Here is a 23276-nt window from a genome sequence, read left to right as displayed (position 1 = left end):
TATTCTCCTGCAGTATCAAAGGCTCCGAACAATGCCTGCTGTTCTTGTCTCGTTTCGTGGGTGAATAAGCCCGAAACCGCGGCATTAGCTTCATACTCTGACCTTTTCTTTTTGTGAGCGTTCAAGTGGGAACAGTCGGAGAAATATTATGGCGTGTGTGAGGGGGGAGGAAGGTGCATACCAACTTGGCTGCAATGCTATAACGAAGCCCATTGGGACAGACACGAACCACGCACCGATTCACCGAGTGGTCGTATGTTTCATATGAAGCACTTCTTGTACCGTCGTTGAACAACAACAAGCACGAAAACAGAAAAAAACAATTTTCTAACGCGCGCGTGTGTGTGCGCGCACGCTTTTTGGCGCCCTATATAGGAAAACAACTAAAAGAAAATGGGGGTTGCCCGCACCACCAGAAGATATAACGGGCTCAAGGCAGTCCAACATACACGATGGAAGGAAATTTCCCAAGCCAATTTGTTTATCAAAATAATATAACAAAGTAAAACATATAACAAGATATATATATATATATATATATATATATATATATATATATATATATATATATATATATATATATATATATATATATATATATATATAACAAGTATAACAAGATAAAACCTTATGAGTGCGGCATGGAAGTGCAAGCAATAAACAGATGAGGGTGGCGACTTGGGCATGTTGGTATGGTAGCATGATAATATATGGTGGCGCTGATAAAGGGCATGGACAAGAGAAAGCACATGCAAGACAGCTCAGCGCTGTGTTGTCTTGAATGTGCTTTCTCTTGTCCATGTCCTTTGTCTGCGTTACTATATATAAGCAATAAACCGATTAGCTTCTCAGGGACACGTCGACATGCAGCAGCAGCAGTGTATTTCCTTAAGTTCATTTTTTGGGTTTCGTGCATGTGTGTGCGCGTGCGCGTTTATTAAAAAAAGCGTTACTGTTGAATGCGGGAAAGTACAAACAAAAACGGCGAGGTGGGATGCGAGCCAGTAGCCTGGAGGATGAAGTAAGACTTGCTAGTACTTGTTTGCGTAAAAGACTATAAAACGCATTTTATTCGAGCCGCGAGTGGTGGTGAGAATGACGTTGGACTCCTTCCTGATGTCACCTTTGCGTGAGATTCTAGCCTTTGTTTTGTCAGAGAATCCCGACGAAACTGAACACTTTCAGCGATGAGGTCTCTTGGAGTAGCGATAAATGCGCGAAATTCAATTCCGAGATTCACTGTAGACTTCGATCGAGTGGTTTTGTTTGTTTTTGCCTTTTTTTTGACATCATTGATCGGTGGAGCGGTTTGACCGCGTATCTCTTACACAATGTCTTGCACGCAGGTATGTCCTTCGGTTGATCACGTTTCTGGGCATGAGGATCGATCGGGCTTGATCCATGTGGCTCCCTTGTGACACATTGTAACGTAATAAGTGCACCCGCACGCGACGTTCGAGGGAAGTATTGCGCCTGGCGTGCTGCGAAGGTAAGACGACGTTGCGTGCGTCAGCGCTCGCTTACGAAACGATTTCGGGACGCGTCACGCCGCGTCTTCCACTCACGAAGGGCCGCAATGGAGTCGCAGCTGTCGATTTCGTAGCTTACTATAGGTCACCTATCGGCAGTTCGCGTTGTGTTGTCGACGTGTCTGCTTCCATGTTTGTAGTCATCATAAGTAAAGTTATTACACTTTAAAGTGCATTGTAAGAGTGCACCTGCGACAGTTTTCGGCAAGAAGTGTGCCGATTCTAAGCTCGACGTTCACCTGCACCTACATCAAATACAAAGCCACACAGGGCCATAGCCTTAATTTCTTTTAGGGGGTGGGGTGGGGGGTTGACTATCCTTTATGATGTATGTGCGTGCGTACGTTTATGTGTCTGTTTGTATGTACGCATGCAAAATTGAAGAACGTCGGGGTGTGAAACCCTTCTCCCCTGACTATACGCTAGTGAAGCCATGTCTAATCATTTCCTCTCCATTAGTTTTGTCCGGCTATGAGAGTGGGCCATCGAACAAAGCCAATACTGCCAGCTTCTATACATTCTTTGGGCAGTTCTATACATTCAGTACACGTAAAAGCGCTGAACTGAAGCTGAAATCCCCATCGATCGGAGTGATGAATCGATAGGCAGATAATTCCAATCGACTTCGCGGAAAAAGGCACTATGTATTAGCTCACAGGTCTGCCGCTAGTCGCGCTGCGTGTCACGATTAAACGATGATTGTTATGCGCAGCAACGTTCTCGAATGAAATCACTAACCGTATACATGTATTCTGGCTAGAGAAAATACATGGCTTAGGTTTCTGGCAAACACTAGCTCTTATTCTTGCTGGTCCTCGCCCTTAATCTGTGCATCCCCCCTTCCCCCTTTCAATGGAAGGATCTAGATTCCCGTGTGCGCTGTGCCTCGCAGAATGCGTAGAGATGACTCCGATTTTGTAATAGGCACGAGCTCTTTGTGTCACTATATAGCGCTGTTCAATTTGCAGAGCGCATGCCCTGATGGGGTTCCTTGTTGACAGTGTCAGCTCGGACGTCCGTGCGAAGCGGGGGCTGGATGGATGGATGGATGTGGCCAGTGTACGCGAGCAGCGCCCCGGTGCGTCCGAAACGCGACATCGGCTGTCAGAGGGCGAGTGCGCGCGGCGAATAAACGAGATTTCTCGAGAGGGAGGAACACTCGCTGGCACTGAACATTACAGCACTTGCCAAACACCCCAAGAGTCATTTTGTACAGCCCTCCCCCCCCCCCCCCCAACGTAGGCTTTATATACTTTTTTTTTCTTCCTTTTCGTTTCTCCGGACTTTTATTTTCGTCTCACAGGAGGCACTATACCGCCGTCCTTTAAGTTCACTTACTGAAGCTGCTGCTTTTCTAGCCCCGTTTTATCCGAGCTTTAATTTGGCAGCGAAGTGTGTTTGCGCTTTTGTTTCTCGGGCGGCGTTGGCACTCTCTTTGCCCGAGACACTTTTATCGGAGCGAAATAAGAGAACGCTAGGCATATTTACTTTACTTCTCCGTACAACGCTGCCAACGAATTTGCGCAGTTTTTTTTTTTTTCGCTTTCTTCCAGCAGTACTTTACGGCTGCTTTTTTCATCGAGACGACGCGCTGCTTGATGACTCCATATAACGGGGCCAGATTACTTCGCACCCCCCACCCATCAAGCGTTCCATTTGCTTCGTTTTTTTCGTCTTTCATTTCCTTTCTGTCTTCTCGCTGGCTTGCCATTTAAGTCCCCGCCGGTTGCCGTCGCGATCACAATTTTATTTCCACCCGCGAGCGCGTTCTCTTTCCCTCGCTGTCATTTTTTTCCTTTTTTTTTTTTGTACCTGTTCACGCCGTGTCGCAACGGCCGCGTCAAATTCGGCGCTGCATGGCGCCTAAGAGGCGGAGTTCTGATGACGCCTCATCAGGCACGCAATCAAGCAGCTAGGCTCTGACGCGACGTTCTAATCGGGAAGAAAGTGGAGAGATTTCTGGGTGCGCTGATTCGTCGTCGCGCGGCCGTGGTCGCACAGCACTTGACATCCTACCCTGGCTGCTCGTAACACGTTAGACAAAAATATACGCGGGCCAGTTCTTGGCGAGGGGCGCAGCTATTTATTAAACGAAGTAACGAAAGATGAAAGCTTTATAGTGCTGCTGATTCTACGTGCGCCGTAATAAGCCCAGTGTGATTTCGTATAGGCAGGGCTGCGTATAGCAAGTTCAAGGTGCACAGTGAACTTCCTCGAAGTAGCGCGAAACGACATTCAGACATGTGATTTAAAGACACCGCACAGTGCTTACTTCAGAGCTGTTCAAATGATTCACCAATAAGCCGACACGGCAACCCTTGTAGTCTGCATAATGATCGTCACCGTAGCTTTCCGAACTACAGTTGGTTAAATACGTGCCCCGCCACGGTGGCCTAGTGGCTAAGGTACTCGGCTGCTGACCCGCAGGTCGCGGGATCAAATCCCGGCTGTGGCGGCTGCATTTTCGATGGAGGCGGAAATGATGTAGGCCCGTGTGCTCAGATTTGGGTGCACGTTAAAGAACACCAGGTGGTCGAAATTTCCGGAGCCCTCCACGGCGTCCCTCATAATCATATTGGTGGTGTTGAGACGTTAAACCACACAAATCAATCAATCAATTGGTTGAATACGTCAAAGTGTATCACAGCGTTAGCAGGCACGGACGAGGAAGCGTGTTGGCCGCTCGTCCTGTCGGGCACCTTTTGCTGATGAGTGCGAGTTCCGCAGTATAGCGGTCGGTCGGATATCCGTTATCGAAAGTATACGCCTGTTGCCGTCGATGATACTTGCCGACGAGGCGAGAAGCTCGATCAGCGCTCAAATACCGCTCACACCTCGCATGCATGCGTTGGCCTCATTGAGATCTCTCAGTTCGAAGGTCAGCAGCCTCTCCTGTATAGCAGGGAGGAAGAGAGTCGCAAGCAAGCAAGCAGCTCCTCTTCTATAGCAGGTGCACCCAGATGCGGCTTCACGTTTGCTATCCAAATCTATGTAGTATGCTTTGCCTATCTTCATACTGTGGCGGTATCGCATGTTTTGCCTTCGTATAGCCTCAGCTCTTCATTCTTTCGCTTGTAATCTTATCGGTTCCTTTGCTTGTTATCCGGCCCTCTTGTACAATTGCCCGCATAAGCACTTCCTGCAATGAGAGCGTCCTCGAGTTTTCGTTCTTTTCTGTCTTTTTTTTTTTTCCTCGAGGCGCCCTTCTCTCCTGTGTGTATGCTTGGGCATGCAGTACTGCGTAAGTGTTATCGCCGCGCCTCAAAGATGCTCTATTCCGGGCATCAGACGTCTATATCTTCAGTCGTTTCCGCCAAACTAAGATGGCCGCGTTATGTTGTGGCGTGATGCACCCTTATCGTCTTCCTCTTGCACTGTGTGCTGTATGTACGCTTCTTTGTGATTGTTCTCTGTTTCTGTCTCTAATAAGCTCTTCAGAGCTTAATTGTTCGTTCCTATGGATGCGCTTAGATCCGGTCAACGACTGCTTTATGTCCCCGCATAACTTCGAATGCCGTTGCGTTCAAGCAACCGGATAACAGTGCGTTGCTAAGTTTCGCGACGTTAGGACTGTCAACCGCGTCTAATATTCCGGGTTGTTCGACAAAACATTTGCATGCGTATGAACAAATGCGGAATCATTAGCAGCTGCATACGCCGATAGAGACAGCAGCTGCACTTCTAGACCATGCACTGTACTTACACGTTCATCATCATGCAATGTTCTTCCTCGTCGTTGGTAGGGCACTCGTCGCGACTATGACCTTTGGCTGGGGTGTGGTCGCTTCGCTGTGTCTTCATTGCGTATAATAAAGGTCGCAATAACTGTTGCACACAATACACGAGATGTGTTTGCGCAGGTATGTTACTTCGTACAGATGCAGCCGTGAATGCATGTATACGTCGCCCGGTAACGGGGCTGCTGTGGTGTGTATGCACGAAATGGTTAGCTCACTCATGCATTCGGCTGCTGCGGTGTGTCCAAGTGTTGACCAATAATGGTGACTCACTTGTGGCGTTCTGCATGTCGTCGCGTGGTCTCTGCTTCTGTTATATGCCGCGCCCTCAAATAAGCGCAATATTTCGTGCCTCTCAGGTGCTCCTGTTTTGTTCTCTTGTCCTCATTTGCTTTATTTATTCAACGAAGGCCGGACCTGCAGCTCTGCACTTCAAGCTCTCCAAGGTCTGATCTTGATAGCGCGTGGAGAGGAGCGAAAGATATAACTAATAACTTGCATCGATCAAGAGCTGGCAGTTTAGCCTGGCCGCGACCTCGTTTCTCTGCACGTTCCCGCGGGCTTATTTCAACCATCTGTCGAAGTGACTAAAAAAAAAAAAAGAGAGAGAGACGAAGAAAAAAAAAAGTTCTACGATTGGCATGCTCCAGCTCGTGGCCGCAAATCACCATGAGAGGGCACACTTATGAAGAGACGGCATATACACTGCGCGGCGACCGAACAGCGTCGTGAGATTATCACTTATCGCGCGGCTTCTATATTGCTGAGTATTCCGTCAAGGATGAATGAATCGAACTGTTTCCGGCTCATTTTCCCTCACATTATTCGAAAGGCGATGAGCTTTTGTAATCCCCGTGTAATTTCGTGATGGCCGCTCGTTTCGTGCCGCAGTGATGTCCCACCGGCCAATATCAGAGTGGGCTGCAGCATTAAAGCCGTATGAAAATAGGGTTTGTGGAGTTAGCAACGCATTGGTTCGTATGCAATTTTTCGAAATATGACGCGTCTACCCATGCAAGATGCTATAGCATTCGGTGCATGAACATTCTTGTACGGAACGGCGTTCCAGGGAGCGACGTTCCTCGAACTAGTTACTTTTCGGAGGAACAAGGTAACGCCACCGTTCTATTAAGGATCGGCGGAACTGTAAAGGTAACTCGTATACGTTTACGAAGGAACGGTATAGAGGGAGCGGAGTTCCTGCTGTAAAAGTTCCATTGCATCGGATAGGTGTACGCATTGAACACATCATGCAGAGCAGGAACCGCGTGAGGTGCAAAAATGTATGGCTTTCCAGTCACGTGACTAGTATGCATCCAGAGCTTTTTTTTTTTTTTTTACATGAAGGTGCACGCCGAGGGCGCGGGGAAGTGCGCGTCAGTGAGACGGACCCCGTGGGAGAGTAGCAGCTTCTTTTTATCTTTTTTTTAACAGCAGAGATGTTATGCATAAGGTTTGCCGTGTGTCGTATAGAAATAAAGTTACCACGATCACGAATCGGTACGTGCACTCTTCGTGCTCGTCTTCCTCTTTTGCTTCACTCCCAGAAAACGCGCGTCGACGATATGGTCGGTATGGGACGCAATAACTCTGCGAGGATGAGTACAAAGAGAGACGTAGAAAAAAAAAGAGAGGAGAAAGCAAAAGAGAGAAATTCTTGGCGACGAAAAATTCCAGGCGACACGAGATTCGAAGGCTATAGCATAGTAACCACCCGGGCTATCCAGTTTCCCTTTTCATTTCATTTTTTTCAAGATATGCATGAAAGTTGGAAGCAATTCAATACAGGCAGAGAACTCATATGTTCATTCTGCTCGCATCATGACGCACATAGCGCTAAAGCATTCGCATTCCACTCATGAGCGAATACACCAGGTAACGTATATTTACAATTCTACACTAGAACGGTGATAAGGATAAACGTCTTACCAATGCAATACCATTCTGGCTGACTTCCCGTGTGCTCGTATACATGTCCAACGTATACGAGCAAGCTAATCAAACGTAACCAACTAAACATAGTAAAACCTAATCAAATGTGATGCTCAGAAATTATTCGCTCTGCGTTTCTCTGCAGCAAGCGCGCACGCAGAGCCTTGCATAGTAGGCTATAGAGCGATTGAGTGGGAAAATGATGTGAGGGTAATTAGGAGGGTTGAACGAGAAGACGGAGAGAGTGAGACTGATATACATGATGAAGTAGTGAGGAATAGAGAAACAGAAGAGAGGGAAGATAGAGAAAAATAGAATTCGAGCGAATGACTACAGAGAGAGAAAGGACAAGAATAGAGAAGACTGAGAAAGAAATATATTCGGTGATTGCGAACAGGGTAGTTATCTAAGTTGCAAATTTCTAAGTTGAGGGAAGTCTCACATGGGTCGGACTTGTAATAGACAATCATGAAAGCTGCGCTTAGACACGTCCGTAGTATACGGCCGGCGGTCTCTCAAAAATTTTTCTAGGAGCTTTTCGTTTATTTGCTCTTCGGTTACATATAACCTGCTGTCGGCGATGTCAAATTCGTATAATATATATATATATATATATATGTGGCTAGATGTGAGCTCTGAAATGCTCACTTTATTTTGATGATGATGATGTGTGGTATATTATGGCGCAAGGGCCAATTGATGGCCAAAGAGTGTCTGACTTCATTTTTTCTCAGAATTGAACGTCACTACATTTTTGTTTGAAAATTCAAATGTAACATTATTGTAACGACACGTTCCAATTTTCTAAATGTAACTGTAATGAGTTCCGTTCGTATTAGAGCAACTTGCGACGGGAACTCGTTCCAAGATTTTCAAGGAACGAGAAACGAGCTTTCGTTACGGCTAAAAAAATGTGTACAGCACTGCGCATGGGCAGTGGTGTACACGTACCTTTTTCTAAAATTGTCCATTGGAGGTTTTTAGCGTGTACGGTATTAGGATGGCTATTGATATTACGGTACATGCAAAGTGTCCTCATCATGCGACTTTTCGTGCAGTCACAATAATGCGCGCGTTTGTTAGGTTTTTCTCGGTGACTTTGCGGGGTGAAAACGATTAAACAGTAAAATCATTGAAATTACTTCGCTGCAAGCAATTTACACCAGCAGAGAAGTAGAATGCACGAAGTTTTTCCAATAACAATTCTGTCTTTGTCTGATTCACCTTGACCCCGCCAGATGGCGCCACCTACTCGGCCTCTCGCGAAGCGAGCGAACAAAAGCTGACTGTCGTTAGGCGCCGTACAGCTTCAATTACAGCGTGGGCGGTCCGCGTCTCACACTCCGCCCGAAATTCTGTTCTGTTCGCAGCGTGTAAAATTACAGTACTTGCGTATAAAACGTTGTAACGGTCTTCGTTTAGATTTGGCGCCTGCCCTTCATAACAAATAGTGGTTCTAACTGAAACTGCGTGGTTCTAACTGAAACTATGCAGTTCGATACCATCTCTATGCAGTGCTTAGACTTTAATTACTTACATGTTCTTGCTTATGAGTGGTGCTTCATACAAGAAACGTCTAACTACTTAGATTGATTGATATGTGGGGTTTAACGTCCCAAAACCACTATATGATTATGAGAGACGCCGTAGTGGAGGGCTCCGGAAATTTAGACCACCTGGGGTTCTTTAACGTGCACCCAAATCTGAGCACACGGGCCTACAACATTTCCGCCTCCATCGGAAATGCAGCCGCCGCAGCCGGGATTCGAACCCGCGCCCTGCGGGTCAGCAGCCGAGTACCTTAGCCACTAGACCACCGCGGCGGGGCGTCTAACTACTTAGAGTACTTGGATGTTCTCGTTCTTTGGCCGACGCCATTGTCGCGCACGCAAATGTCGATGCTTTTTTATATTTTTTGTGTGTTTGTGGTGTGTTATCATAGCGTTGACGTGTGGTGACCTTTAGAAGAGATTTTCCTCGCGGATTATGCAGAGGGACTGTATACGCAATCGTCCGTGCAATCTCTGTCTTCAGTGGCCACGTACCGCATCTTCTTTCGTATAAGCTTCTGCGTCGTTTGTCTCGTGTGTCCGACACTAGTGTGTCCGACACTTTGTCTCGCATTTGACACTATGATGTTTCCGCACGCTAGGTTCAGGCTGCATTAGCGAATCAATCGCTTCGTCAAAAACCGTCGTTGTTCGCGTGGTATCTTCGTGAATATTAATAAAGGACAGAACACGCGTGTACTTCACAAAGTCCTCCACTACGGCATGCCTCATAATCATCGCGCTTCGTTCGGTTAAAACTTCAGAATTTAGTTATTTCTTTAAACCGATCGTTCCTGCTCGTGATTAAATGCTTGTTACCGCAACCTTTGCGCGCGAAGTGAAGTGCACTTTTGTGGTTCCCTACGGCACTTAGAGATAATAAAATGCCACGTCTTGAGAACAAAGTCGTGTGGAGTGTATGTACTCGCGGCGAGAGAGAGCCTTGCAGCTGCGTCAGTCGTGGCGCTTAGGCGAGCGGGGGCTGCGGACAGCGGTTGCAACACGGCGCAGCTTTCGTTCTATTTATTCCGAAGAAGAAAGAGGCACGAACCCTCTTCGTGGTTTAGTGACTCACTCAGCCCGTGTTGCGAGGAAGATAAGAAAGGGTTGGCCCTTTCCTTCTCCGTCGACTGGGGCGCAGCCTCATGCACGCGCCTTTTTTTTTTACCTCTGTTTACTTGGCGGGGCACGGCTGCGCGAGACTGCTTGGCGCTAGCACCGACGGCGCCGCCGCTGTCGTGTTGTTCGCTCGATTTCTTTTTTTTCGTTCGCTTTTCTCGTTTTATTTTTTCGTCGCTTTGTTCTCTCTTTTATTGGTGGGTCTCTCCCTTTTATTTTATGACGTGTTGTTTCCCTCCGCCTCGCGCGACGCGTGCATTTCGCAGGCTCGCGGTTGCTTTTATTTCATCTTTCGCGGCAGCGTAGTACAGGACTCGTGGGGGTCCCTTCTTCGTTCCCTCTGTCCTTCGCTCGCTGCTTTTGTCCGCCGGCACTTCTTTCCGCGCTTTCTTTCGGCCGCTTTTGGCCTGTGGTTCGTGTCTGTGTGTGTGTGTTTCTATGTGCGCGCGCGCTCTCTCGCCACTCCAGGGAACACACCGGCCGAGTCAAGCAACTTCTAGGTGCGTATGTAGTACGTTCTCTGCATCCTTACATGCCCGTCTGTTCGCTTTGCTTTCGCGTCAACTCATCGAGTTTCCGGTACTCCGCTTGTACAATCTGAGAATCGTTCAATCCGTTAGCTTCTGGTTCCGGCTGGAGTCCCAACCGAACGCGACGGACTTGTTAGGGAGCTTTAGAATAGAGCCCTTGCGGTGCCGTCGCAGCCCGCCCGCAAAAAAAAATCCGAAATAGCGTGCGGCGATCGCGGCCCGCCAAGTGCTGGTGTCGAGGCTATGTGTAATTTCGGTGCATTTGAGTTTGCGGTGCAGCTAAGGTCCCTGTTCCACGGGAGGGGCAGACGTTATTCTAAAGCTCATATGGTGCCTGTTATGGCCGCAATGCCCGCAGCGCCTGCAAACGTTATTCTGAAACTCCCTATCGTCGCTGTGCGTATCGCAACGGTGCACGATCTAAGCGTAATGTTTTCCAACGTGCATTGGATCGTTGCGTTTCGACCCAGTGTTTTGCTTCGGGTGTATCCTTTACGTACCTCCAGATGCAACGCCTAAACGGGTTTGCACTAGTCCCTTTTTGTTTGTGATGTGTCATTGTGTTTTCCCCCTTTTTTTTTCTGATAGCCTTCTATATATGATTCTCCGTGACCTTGCAGAAATGCCGAAATTGAATGTACAACGCGCGCTTTTGTTTGCGAGTACCATACCGTAAAACAGTCATGTTTGGCGTGTTCTACACTACTTTCATTTCTTTGGGCCAGTGATTTAAAAAACAACAAAAAAAATGCCGACCCTCTTCTGGCTCCGCTCTTCTCTATACCGAAGGTCATCAGTCAGTCGCGTGGTGCGTTGACGGCTGGAACGTTGTGTAATCAGAGTCGTGGAGGCCGCGGTTTCAGTAGTGTACGTGGGTGCGGGCTCGTTGAATAATGGCGGGCTGCGTTCGCGATTGCCTGCAGTCATCATTTATTTTTCCCCGCTATGCCGCCGTGTTCAGATCAACTTGGTCGGTGCCAACGGAGCATGGCATCAAGGTCGACATTTAAACGCGCACTTGGAGGGACGGGCCGCATGCAGCGTATGTCCTTCGGGTGCCAGAGGGCTTCTCCGGACGCGCAGTCTGGTGGTTTCCGTCCTCGTGTGACCGCACCCGACACGCACGCTGTAATTTTTTTTTTTTTTTAAGGGGCGAACCACATACCCCGTCCGTTTGGCGTCCGTGCGCGTGGTCGTTGTCGAAACATATGTGACACACACACACACACACACACACACACACACACACACACACACACACACACACCTAACGGTAGGCTATGATATGAATCGCAATTCTGACGGAATAGTATGATAAGAACACCAACAAGCACAAGCCCTTTATTACTAGTCGACGACGCAGACATTATGGACCTAGCTATCGTCGAAGTTTTTATGTCGCTCGATTTACATGATATAAGGCAACGCTCGGGTAATGTACTATCAGCGTCAAATGAGCGCGTGCCACAAGCATTAGAAACAACACAGTGCGTGTCATCCAGCCATCAGTGCAGACAGGCCCACACATCCTGTTTGGTGGCACAGCGCCACCCCACTGATGTGTGTGTGTGTTCGCCTGTTTTTCAACTCGGATTCATGAAAGGGAGAAAGAAAAGAGAAGCGAAAATTCTGCGACATTTGCGCATTCGATCGCCAACCCTGCGTACGGTTGTCGGCATGGGCGTTGCGATGGCTTGTGGTTGGTTTAGTTGCGGCGCTGTGGGCGTCTGATCGTTGACGTGTTGACGGACAGGTTTAACTTGTCTTTGATCTCTCGAGCCCCGATGAACTGTGCCTCTTTTGCTGCGTGTTTCAGAAGCAGGTCCTTCGCGCCGTCCGTCAGCCGCTGCCTGTGTCCACGGGGAAGGTTGCAGAGGCGTCCTTCCTCCCGATTAACCTGGCAAATTTTGTTAACAGTACCAAAAGTGTGACTCATAATGCCGGCGATTTGACGCTGGCTCACGTCGTGCCGTTAAAAATCAAATAAATAATGCGTGTCTCTTTTCGAAGGCAACACTCGGCATTTCCAGGTTAAATTTATCGTTCCGGCTGAATCTCCAAAAACAAAATAAACTCTGCAGGTAAAGCAAGAGCAGTGCTACTGCGCGAGAAAAGACGATACTGAGCTTGAAATCAACCACTAAGCGATTAGATTTATCTTCTCTCTTTATCTTGCCCCGACGCTGACTGCCGTGCAGCGCTGGAGTAAAAAAGCGATACGACGAAAAACGCTTGGCGCGCTCACGCCGGCCACCGCTAGCGCCATACGAAAACTGGAACAGAAGTGAAGATAACGCACGATACGGGGATCGCGCAGTGCTGCCGCACCGGATGTGCTCGCCTGTCAGTGGGGAGGACAGGACGGCGTGCACTGTATTATGTTAACAGTGCATGGTGGCACGCGCTCTGCTGCGTTCGCTTGATGCTGATAGTCGTGATGATGTATAGTCGAACCACGCGCGCGCACGCACACACACAGTTTAACAATGAACTAACATCAACCGTAGTTGGGACAGAACAATGTAAAATATCTACAAGCACCAACCCTTTGTACTGGTCGCCAATTTCAACGGGGGCATTATGGACCTTATAGGACCTAGGTTTGTCGTCGACTCTTTGTCACTCAATTTACATTATATGGGGCAACGCTTGGGCATCGTACGGTTACTCACGCATACGATACCCAGAGCTTTGTCAAACGTCACGATTCAGGCGCGGGTTTTTTTTTTTTTTTTAGCCATATCGGTTCATACTTCGAAATCGGGTTGGCTCATTCAGTGACACTCGGAAATGTATAGAGCCCAGGTTATAGGGTGACTGCGATAACTACATTAGTCAGAGCTGCGCTTGAGACTACAGGCATTCGTCTTCTTCAAATCACAAAGTCGCTCGTTATTTGTGGGCCTCGCGTATTCCATATCACGTGACCATGCTGCGCCCTTGACTGCGCGTAGTAGTACCCTCTATAGCCCATAAACTTTTCATCGCACCGTCTGCACGTAATGTCAACAACGCACCATGTCGCGAGAGCAGTTTCGGGGGGCCCGCCTGGAAAAGACGAGCGCGTCCTACGAGCCGGGGCTCGTTTCTTTAGCCGCGGGTGGAGCCCGAGCTCGCGTCCCTTCTCGGCGTTTCGCAAGAGGCGTTGATGCAAACGAGGCACCCGTTTCTCGTCACCGCTGCCGGACAGCCCGATCCGGCGCCTGTTTCCGGAAACGCCGTGGGTGTAAAAGCGCGTTTGCTTCCTTTTTTTTTTCTTTTTTTCTTTTTTGCTGGCGAAAAGAGGAAAAAATAGTTTATGCCGCTGCACTTGTCTCCGTGTATGCCCATAAAGGTCTTTGGTTTGCCTAGAGATCCAAGTCTCGCGAAAATTTATCCGCCGTTGGATGTCGCGCCCACTTCAATTGCTCAATGGGCGTATTCGGACAGCGAGCTCTTCGCATCCTGAGAACGCACAAGCACAATATGTCAGTTTTCGAGTATTGTATACACGATTTCACGTATAAGACACATTGGCGCCGCCACCTTGCAATTTTAAACGAACGTTTCCTTATTTTTGTATATCTCGACACGACTGCGGTCGCGAAACGTCGAATGCTCCAACCCAGCCGTCCTCGTACGCATGCGTCCACCGTAACACTGTTAATGGTAGCATGTGGGGTTTAACGTCCCAAAAGCACCGTATGATTATGAAAGATGCCGTAGTTGAGGGCTCTGAAAATTTCGACAACCTGGGGTTCTTTAACGTGCACCCAAATCTGAGCACATGAGCCTACAGCGTTTTCGCCTCCATCGAAAATGCAACCGCCGCAGTCGGGATTTGATCCCGCGACCTGCGCGTCAGCAGCCAAGTGCCTTAGGCCGTAGACCACCGAGGCGGGGCCGTAACACTGTTCGACTATAAGGACAATGAGGTTACCGAAAGCCAACCGTAGTCTACATGGACCTGAAGTGTTATCGCTTGTAGAGGACAGCCATCTCTGGCTGCGATTCAGGTGAAACAATCGCATGTTCGCTCGCCATCAGCGGTGGCGTAGCCAACACCGCATTCCCTGTGTTGGGCGCGGTGGCAGATGGTAAACTGGAGTCAAGATTATGTATGTTTATTCTAAAAGTGGGTGCTATAGTTAACAATATTAAAAAGTGGTCTGTACATACCTTAATGGAGGAAAAAAACTATAGTTGTGAGTACATGATTGGCTGAAACTTTCTGGCAGCATGACGATAGTTATAGCGCGAGAACAAAACGACGACACAGAGACAAGAAGGACACGAAAGACACGAGCGCTCGTGTCTTTCGTGTTTTGTTTGCCAAGTTTTGCTTGCGCTTGTGTTAATTCGAGCCAAGTACCTGTTAAAACAGTGGGAACGGGTCACCATCGTCACTTTGGACCATGCCGATTTCGTCGATTGGCGCTGCCAATTGACATTTTTGACATTTTAAAGAGATACAGGGCTTGGCAATCGGGACGCGCAGGTCGTGAAGTGATTCGAATGATCCGTGACAGTTGCTGGTCGACAATAATTTACCGATTGACGATTCGAGCTTATTTTAATACCGCCTTGTTCGCAGTCTATACGAAAGATTAATCTTAGAAAGTTACTCGCTCTAAAATTAATCTAATTTCAGATAATTTGTGGTATATCTACATGACTCAGCTCACTTTTCGGTGCCGCCGTTGCCCGTAACCGCCATCGCGCAAGATCAGGAAAAAAAAAGCTAAGTAAATAAAGAACACCAAGGACTCAATGGGATTCCAACCCGGGTGTCCTTCGTGCCAGGCCAGAATTCTATCACTGAGCCACACTGGTGCTTGAATCTACGTAGCATACTGGCCTTAGACAGGCTTCATGTTGGGAAAGGAATCGCGTTTATAATATGAGTAACGAATTGTTTTAGAACAGCAAATAAACAACAAGGCGTCAGTCACACAGTGCGAATTGCGTGACGAGTGTATACGTCGTCGAATGCTCCGACCTCACCCCCCTCCCCAATATAATAGCTTCAGCCACAATTCTTCAGCGTCGGCAGCCACAGCATCGAAAAATCGTTTCATAATTCCCGACAAGTAGCGGGTACCCCGTTTCTCCGACGAACGACGAAGACCGTTCTTCCATCTTTCGTTGTGACTGTGCTGCGCGTTCCGCGCGGGTCTGGAATAAGTTTTTATGGTGGTGCTTCGTTGTCCACTTCATACCTGCCTGCACTGGTTTTGCTTGTTGAACTGTTACGACCGCTCCCTGCAACCACGACCCGTCTACTCCTAGCGATTATTTTTCGGGCGAGACAATATGACATATATGCCATGTGTGGTGCACCGCTATAGGTATATATATTTAGCGGTGCATCACGCATTGTGCAATGCTCGCCGTGTCAATTTAAATTCTCCTTTGGACGATTTGCCCTCGTCGTTCATTCGTCCTATCAGATGGCTGACCTGCAGCGCCGCTGTATTATTTTCGGTTCTGTTTACCCGTGCGTGCGCAGTGAAAATTATCCATAGAGCTCTTTGTGGGTCACGGAGAACGAGGCGGTCGGATGACGATTAATTTCGCGCTTACGCTTTCCTTGACTTGTGGCTGGGAAGCATAAACAGTTCGGACGCTTCGAGAAACCAAAGCTTCCATCTTTTCTTAGGTAAACATGGACGGGCGCGTCTGGCGCGCGGGTAATGTTTAATATCAGAAGAGTATACGGTGCTGAGGTATACCTTGAGCGAGCGGCCTGTGTCGCGCTGTCGGCTTTCAATGGCCAGCAATGAACGCATTGCAACGGTGCACCGGGCAAATAAAGCCCGCCTTTCCCACATTTCTGCGGTGAAGCTCTATTTCCTTTACGGCTATCTATGCAATGCCACCCACGTTATTTGCTACACACACCGTATTCTACACCTATATATGGTGCGCAGTATTTTATGCTACGTCATACTGAGTGAAGACTGCGGCGGTTTCCTTTTAAGGTCCCCCAGAGGGTACATAGGTGTGTCGCGCGATAAATGAAATGCCCCACACCCCGCACAAGGAGGGGCGTTGTCCACGCACCTCTCGAAAAAAGCATTCCTGGCTGCATGCGCCACTGTGCGCTGGCTGGGCAGTATCCACGCCTGGCTCTCTTCCAGGGCGCTTTCTTTTCATTTTGTTTTTCCCCGTGCGCCTGCAGTCTATATTGGCTGACGGTGATTACACATCCCCGTGCAGTTCGTTAGCATATCCCGACCTTGACAATGGCGTGGAGCCAGGATTGCGGGCCCGCTTTTGTTTGTTGACTATCGCTTCGCTCTAAGAATGTGCACATGCGAGATGTGTTCGTTTATTACACCCCCCCCCCCCCCCCACCCGTATGTGGAACGCGTCACGTTTATTTTGCATTCGGCCGTATTTACTATTTTGGCGCCAGGAATGCTTGCAGGTTAGACGCCAAACGCCACTGTGTCAACACGTACACGATGTGGCGTATGCCACGACGCAACGATGTGCTTTCGATCGCGATCGAGTTTTTTAATCGCGATTGGCTGACGGGATGCAGAAAGCCGATAGATATCCCTAATCGATTGATTGATTTATTTGTGGGGTTTAACGTCCCAAAACCACCATATGATTATGAGAGACGCCGTAGTGGAAGGCTCCGGAAATTTCGACCACCTGGGGTTCTTTATTGTGCACCCAAATCTGAGCACACAGGCCTACAACATTTCCGCCTCCATCGGAAATGCAGGCGCCACAGCCGGGATTCGATCCCGCGACCTTCGGTTCAGCAGCCGAGTATACCTTAGCCAATAGACCACCGCGGCGAAGCTAATATCCCTAATCGGAGATCGATTGAGATCGAAGCATTCGTGTGTACAAAGCGCGTACGTGGACGACGAAGATAGCACTTACAGATGTATAAATGTATTTTATGACAATAAAGACTCCCGTGGGAAGAAAGAAAGAAGTACTGCATGCATGGGGTTGACGTGCCATTCGAATTCCAGGTCGCTCTGTCTCGATCGTGTGACGCTTGCTCGTGTGCCCAGCCGAAGCTTCGACGTATTTCGAGCGTATACCGTGCTCGTTTTTTGTTGCATTGTTCTCTCCCCCTCCCACGGCCCCCCTTCTTTCCTCTGGTGCTTTCTCTGGGCGTGTGATTGGCCGTACCCGGGCGCTGTTTTTTATTAGTTTTTATGGCATCCTGCTCTGCACGCGAGCGAACAAATGACATTTGCTTGTTGCTGCGTTTGTGTCGCATCGACCGGCATGCGGTGAAATCGCGCGGAATTGATTGATCTTATACACCATAGTATTATATACTAGCGGGCAGCGTCAAACGTGTGTTTACCTACCGAGTTTCGAGGGCGTGTTTGCAATCGAAGGGAGGAGAAAAAAACATCTGAAAAGGCGACTTGCAAGATCTAACCAGACCAAAGCAAAAAAGGCATGCAAAAAAATTAAAGAAGAAAAAAAGAGAAACGGTTTTGAAGTGCTCTCGCCTGCATAGCCAGAGGCAACCAGGATGCAACCGTGATGAATGGTACAACATCGCAAAATGAATCTTGTGTGTCGTCCAGATGTAGTGTGCATTCCAGTAATGGCAGGTTAATGGCAATAGAATGACTTCCACTCCGTGGGGATGCGGCACTCGAAACATTTGTCACGCATTTGATGGTATACATTCGTTTTCGTCTACAAAACCACCTTCTCCCCCCTCCCCCCCAAGTATTCCATTTATACTGATACTCCTTTGCTTGTGCCGAGAATTCAGCTTAATGCTGGAAGGATATTGCTTGCTGATGTCGCTAGTATAAATGAAAGGTAGATTAGTGCCAGTAGGCTGCGTGATAGTTGTCACATAAAATTAAAAAAAAATGCGCGGAAATTGTGGCATTGTACGTGTCATGCTTGTGGCCACTATGCGTAGTGTTCACTCTTGTGAATGGTATGAATATCCCATCAGCGGACCGTGCAGGGCTGCCGTCAGTGGCTACCTTGCACCTAATTGACCATAGTGCGACCCTGTCTGGTGACGAAAATTTCAAGTTGCCTCCATCACTACGTGCTGGCTACTTCGAACTTATATATTGGCACACCTACCAGCTATTTTTTTTATTAGTTAACGATATAATAGAAAAAAATTAAATGACGTATAGCCATTGCTTTGAAACCTTTTCCAAGCTATGCGTCGTTTTAGCACTTTGTCAGACCATTTACTGTTCTATGATAAAAACGATATTTATAGTTTAGTTTTGCTTAGGCTCAATTTTGCTGCAAGTATGGCGATAAAATTAAACAGCATGGCTACTTTGGGTACTTCAGTTTTGTGTCCTTTTCAAATCTACCGAATGAGCAACCCTGGCCCGACCGTGTCCTACCGTAATCTTTGTTATGTAGGTGAATCCTTTCGCGTTCATTAACTAGCGGGCGAAACTTTAGCGCATTTGGTTGAACGCTTAATTAGTGATTGCACATTCTTTATAAACAAGTGAGTGGCCTGAAAATTGGGCAATGCTGGCCCACTCACGAGCCGTGTGACGTAACAAGCTGCTTGCTGTGCGGGCGTCTGCATTCTGGCCAACGACTTGTGTTCCGTGCTCAGCTGCGCATGCAGTTGAGCTATTTCAGATTCGTTCAGCCTGGAATAGAAATTGAGCGACTTGGAGTGGGTGTTAACCTTAGTGGAAGATCACCGTTCCGATCCATGCAGCACATGACGTCACACACGCCGTGCCAGCATGGCGGCCACCAGTGGTGGGCGGCGTTAATCCAGGAATAACGTGTTGAGAGCGGTTTAATCCAGTTTGAAAACTCGGTTGGTCACCATAACTTGGTGGTGTTGCGCGGTGGCGCTGCAAGCGGTGTTTGGAAGTAGCGCTGGTGTTGCAGCGTGCGCCGCATCCTGTGTGTGTCTAGCTGTGGTTGGGCTCAATGTTCTTAAAACCGGTTCACGTGTTGTAGTACAATGGCATGAAAAAGGAAGCGTTTTTGCGTGTTGCTGTGATCCACGTAGCGTGAATGTTATAGTTCGCCTGCAATGCCGACTTGTTGTGTGCCTGGATGCACATTCCTGATACACCTATGCGCTCCACGTGATCTGGCTCTCTGTGCAGTATGGGATCATGCTGTTTATTCTATTTTCTAACAAAAAGCCGTCGCTCAAATCGGAAGTTCACGATGTGCATTTTCATGCCGAGGACAACTTAATTGAAGATGTACAACCACGTTGTCGACGGGAAAGAAGTTTTAATCGGTCGCGGTAACGATCGAAGGGGACTCTTGTGCAGGGAAGTGCGCTTAAAGTTTTTCCTAACCTAAGTGTACCAAATCTATGCCCACTATTTTGAACCAACTTCGGCTCCAACAAAGAAACGCGCCCTCCCGCGGCCGGAATCCAGTCAGCAGTCGACCAGCATGACCACCAGACCATGACCTGGGCTGTGAAGTATTAACCCTGCAGAGTAGTATAAGCTGCGCACTTTGCTCGAAGCTGAATCTCTCGAGCTAGTGAAAAATGCGGTCCCGGCTGGGTTTGATTGCTATCTAAGTGTGTCGTGATACATGCATAACTTTCTCATGCGCTTGCGAGGGTTGATTTCTGAGCGAATGCGCTGTGCCGCATAGTCGATCTGCATGGCTTCTTCTTGGCGTCTGCGTTGTGAGCAGCACTTACAGCAGAACTCGCGCGGTCCCGACGTAATTGTGTCGTTACTTATTTTCACAGCAGCTACCAGAACCAGGCCCGTAGCCAGAAGGTGGGGGGAGGGGAGGGGTTACGTAGCATAAATAACGAAAATAAACAGTTTTCAAGGTCACCCCCCACCCCACCCCCGGAAAACTGTCTGACCAGAATCTTTGGAGTCTTCCACGTTCGCTGAAAAAAAAAAAGTGTGTCGTAAAAGCTGCTTGGTTTGTCATTGAAAACTGGACTTGATGAGAACCGCCACGTACGCCGAGCAATGGGCGCCTACTCTAGTTCCCGTGACATGGAACACCATCTAACGCGCTTTCAAACATTCTTGCTAATGTGATAAACTTTCAAGATTATTTTAAAAAAGGCTAGCGATTCTCGCCCTTGCGTTTTCAAGCAATTAAATATTTTCGTGGATAGCAGATGCATGCAGCATGCGCGACGTTTTTCGTCGTCTGCTACGTGGAGCCAGTCACTGCAGTAGCGCCACCTGTACCGGAAGTTAGTTATGTGCCACTTTCAAAGTACGGTGGAGAGTTTGGCAACTGAACAGGTTCTATAAACATTCGTATGCGACTTCATTCTAGGACTCATTTGGTACTAAGATATTCTTTTACAGTCCACTTGATATATTCATATAGGCACTACCCGGTCCTTCTATTTTTCGCTGAAGACCACAGATTCTTGGGTGCCAACATAAAAAAAAAGGTCGTGAAATCTTAAGACCAGCCATAAAAAGTGAAACAGGAGCATGCTGGAAATTGAGCTTTGTCAATGGAGAACGAAGGGCGCGGGAGGAAAAGGGGGGATTCGAGGAGGTTGGCTTATTGACGCTGGGCGCTCGTGCTTGTCAATTTTAATTTTTTTCTTCTATGGGCCCACCAAAAAGGAAATGAAGCAGGGAGGGGCATGATTGGAAATGAGCACGAACGTGAGGAGCAAGTGACTTTAGAGAAGGTTGGCTTGTGGAATCTAAGAGAAGGCAAAGGTATGAGGGTGAGACAGAAAACTAGGTGGGCATATGCGATTAAGTAGTTTGCAGTTATTACGTGGAAGCAGAAAGCATAGGACTCAGTTGATTGGAGGGACATGGGAGAGGCCTTTGGCCTGCAATGAGTGTAGTTCGGCTGATGATGATTATGATGACTTGTGGACGCTAGGCGCGAGCTGCCTTTCATTATAGGGGCAAAGCTTTTTAAAGGGGCCCTGCAACACTTTTTGAGCATGGTCAGAAAACGCTGCCGATCAGTAGTAGAGGCTCCCGACAACACACGAGCCAAATATTATAGCGCAGCACGTGGCCTGGAATTATCAAAGTAAGCAAACAATTGCTTTCTCTTCTCTAGACAAATCATGGAACACGCTCAAAAATTACTCCTAAAAAGCCCATCTATCAGCTATTGGCTGATTTGAACGTGACGCGCTAAGTAGATATCGCCGGGGAGGCTGCAACTTGTCCACGCGTGCGTGCGCAATCACACTGAAAACGTTGTGAATTAAAAATAATAATAAAAGAAGTCTTCAAGGTCACGAAGCGTGGCTGACGTATTTTCTTTGCCCCTGCCATCCTCCCCATCTCGGTGGTATAGCGGCTAAAGAACTCGGCTGCTGACCCACAGGTCGCGGGATCGAATCCTGGCTGCGGCGGCTGCATTTCCGATGGAGGCGGAAATGCTGTAGGCCCGTGGGCTCAGATTTGGGTGCGTGTTAAAGAACCCCAGGTGGTCAAAATATCTGGTGCCCTACACTACGGAATCTCCCATAATCATATGGTGGTTTTGGGACGTTAAACCCCACATATCAATTGCCCCTGCCATCCTTTCCTGCTTAGCTTCCAGTTCTTTCGTTGGGACGAGAGGAGAGAGAATGCAATTGCAGCATGCGACAAATCTTTGTAACTCCACTCGCTATGGACGGATTCTTAGAATGTTAGCGGTGTTGAATTCGGGAGGCAATAAGCTCTTTCAGTGAATGCATTCCATGGTTACTTGAAAAAGTTTTTCAGGGCCCCTATAAGATCAAGGCTTGCTCCTTGGCGTGCCCCGTAGCCGTGATGACAACGCTGATTATCATGAACAACGACTGGCTTCTGCAGCATTTTATATCTCGATATGCTGTACCATGCATTTCGTATGACTGGAAACAACCAACAACCATTAGGGGAACATGCACAGATCTCGTCATTGCCAACTCCTGGCTAGATTCGTTACCACAAAGCAGTAATAATGAAGGCAAAATGAAATTCACACCTGAACACAATGGTCAATTCTTGGCCATATGCCATGCTATTTACGTCCATATACCGTGTATATAACTGTCAACCGCTTTGTCACACATTTACACGCGTGAGTGGTCAATGTCGCGAGCGATTTACGATAACACCGAACGATTTCAGTGCTTCACCCTCTCATCTTCATTCACTTTGTGAATACGCCGTGTTTTCTGTTTTTTTTTTTCCTTTCCTTCATATGTGCCAACAACAATACTGACTGTTCTCATGCTGTTTTTTGACAGGTGTGTGCCTTTCTGCTGCCGATTGCAAAGCCAAGCCACTGAGCCTGCTCGGAGGGCTCATGCGGCGCACAGCCTCCCTAGACGCCATCTACTTGTCTGCACAGTGGCCGCGGGATCTGCACAGCTACTGCGGCCGCCCCATGGTTGACAGGGCCACACAGGCACGTCTTCTTCCTTTTTGCATAACCGCGAGACACAGGCCATGCTACTTCGCCACATGCCTTGGGTGCTTGTAGCAATGAGTTATGCTTGTAAAATGCCTATTTTTTTGACACACTATTATGGGTTATAGTATGCACCTATATGATCTATTGTCGCACATTTTTACTTGCACTGGAGTTATATTTAATATTTGCTTCAGCTCGTATTATGCTACCTGCGTCAGCAGCTATTGGAGGAGTAGGTGACCATTGTTGCTTCTGTCAAGTGCTAGATTCATTCTGTAATTCACCTTTTTCACGCCAAAGGCACTTCACTCGTGGATATTTGTCAGCTGACAGAGGCGTATGGTGTTATGATCGGCACATGGGCTGAAGGGGGAGTGGCATTCCCTGTTTTTTGAACAAGTAGCCGTAGGGCTGCTGGCCGGTTGACAGCCGCCGTCTGAAGGCGGGTTGTGGGGTCACGGAATGAGACATGCTCTCTGGCACAGCAGGCGCTGTCTAAGCAAACCAAATACCTGTACATTTATTCAACTACTTTTA

General features: G+C 48.0%; 1 protein-coding gene across 1 annotated transcript in view; it reads left to right on the top strand.

The window, feature by feature from the left end:
- Positions 1–23276, top strand: part of LOC119185791 (protein FAM117B) — a 129693-nt gene that overhangs the window by 86161 nt on the left and 20256 nt on the right. The window contains exon 2 of the mRNA XM_037434669.2: positions 22573–22733. Within this exon, the coding sequence (XP_037290566.1) occupies positions 22573–22733 (161 nt within the window). The remainder of the gene's footprint in view (positions 1–22572; positions 22734–23276) is intronic.

Source organism: Rhipicephalus microplus, chromosome 1 (assembly GCF_043290135.1).
Source record: "Rhipicephalus microplus isolate Deutch F79 chromosome 1, USDA_Rmic, whole genome shotgun sequence".
Classification (NCBI taxonomy): Eukaryota; Metazoa; Arthropoda; class Arachnida; order Ixodida; family Ixodidae; genus Rhipicephalus; species Rhipicephalus microplus.
Note: the sequence above shows the minus strand (reverse complement) of the source record. Positions and strands in the feature narration are given on the sequence as shown.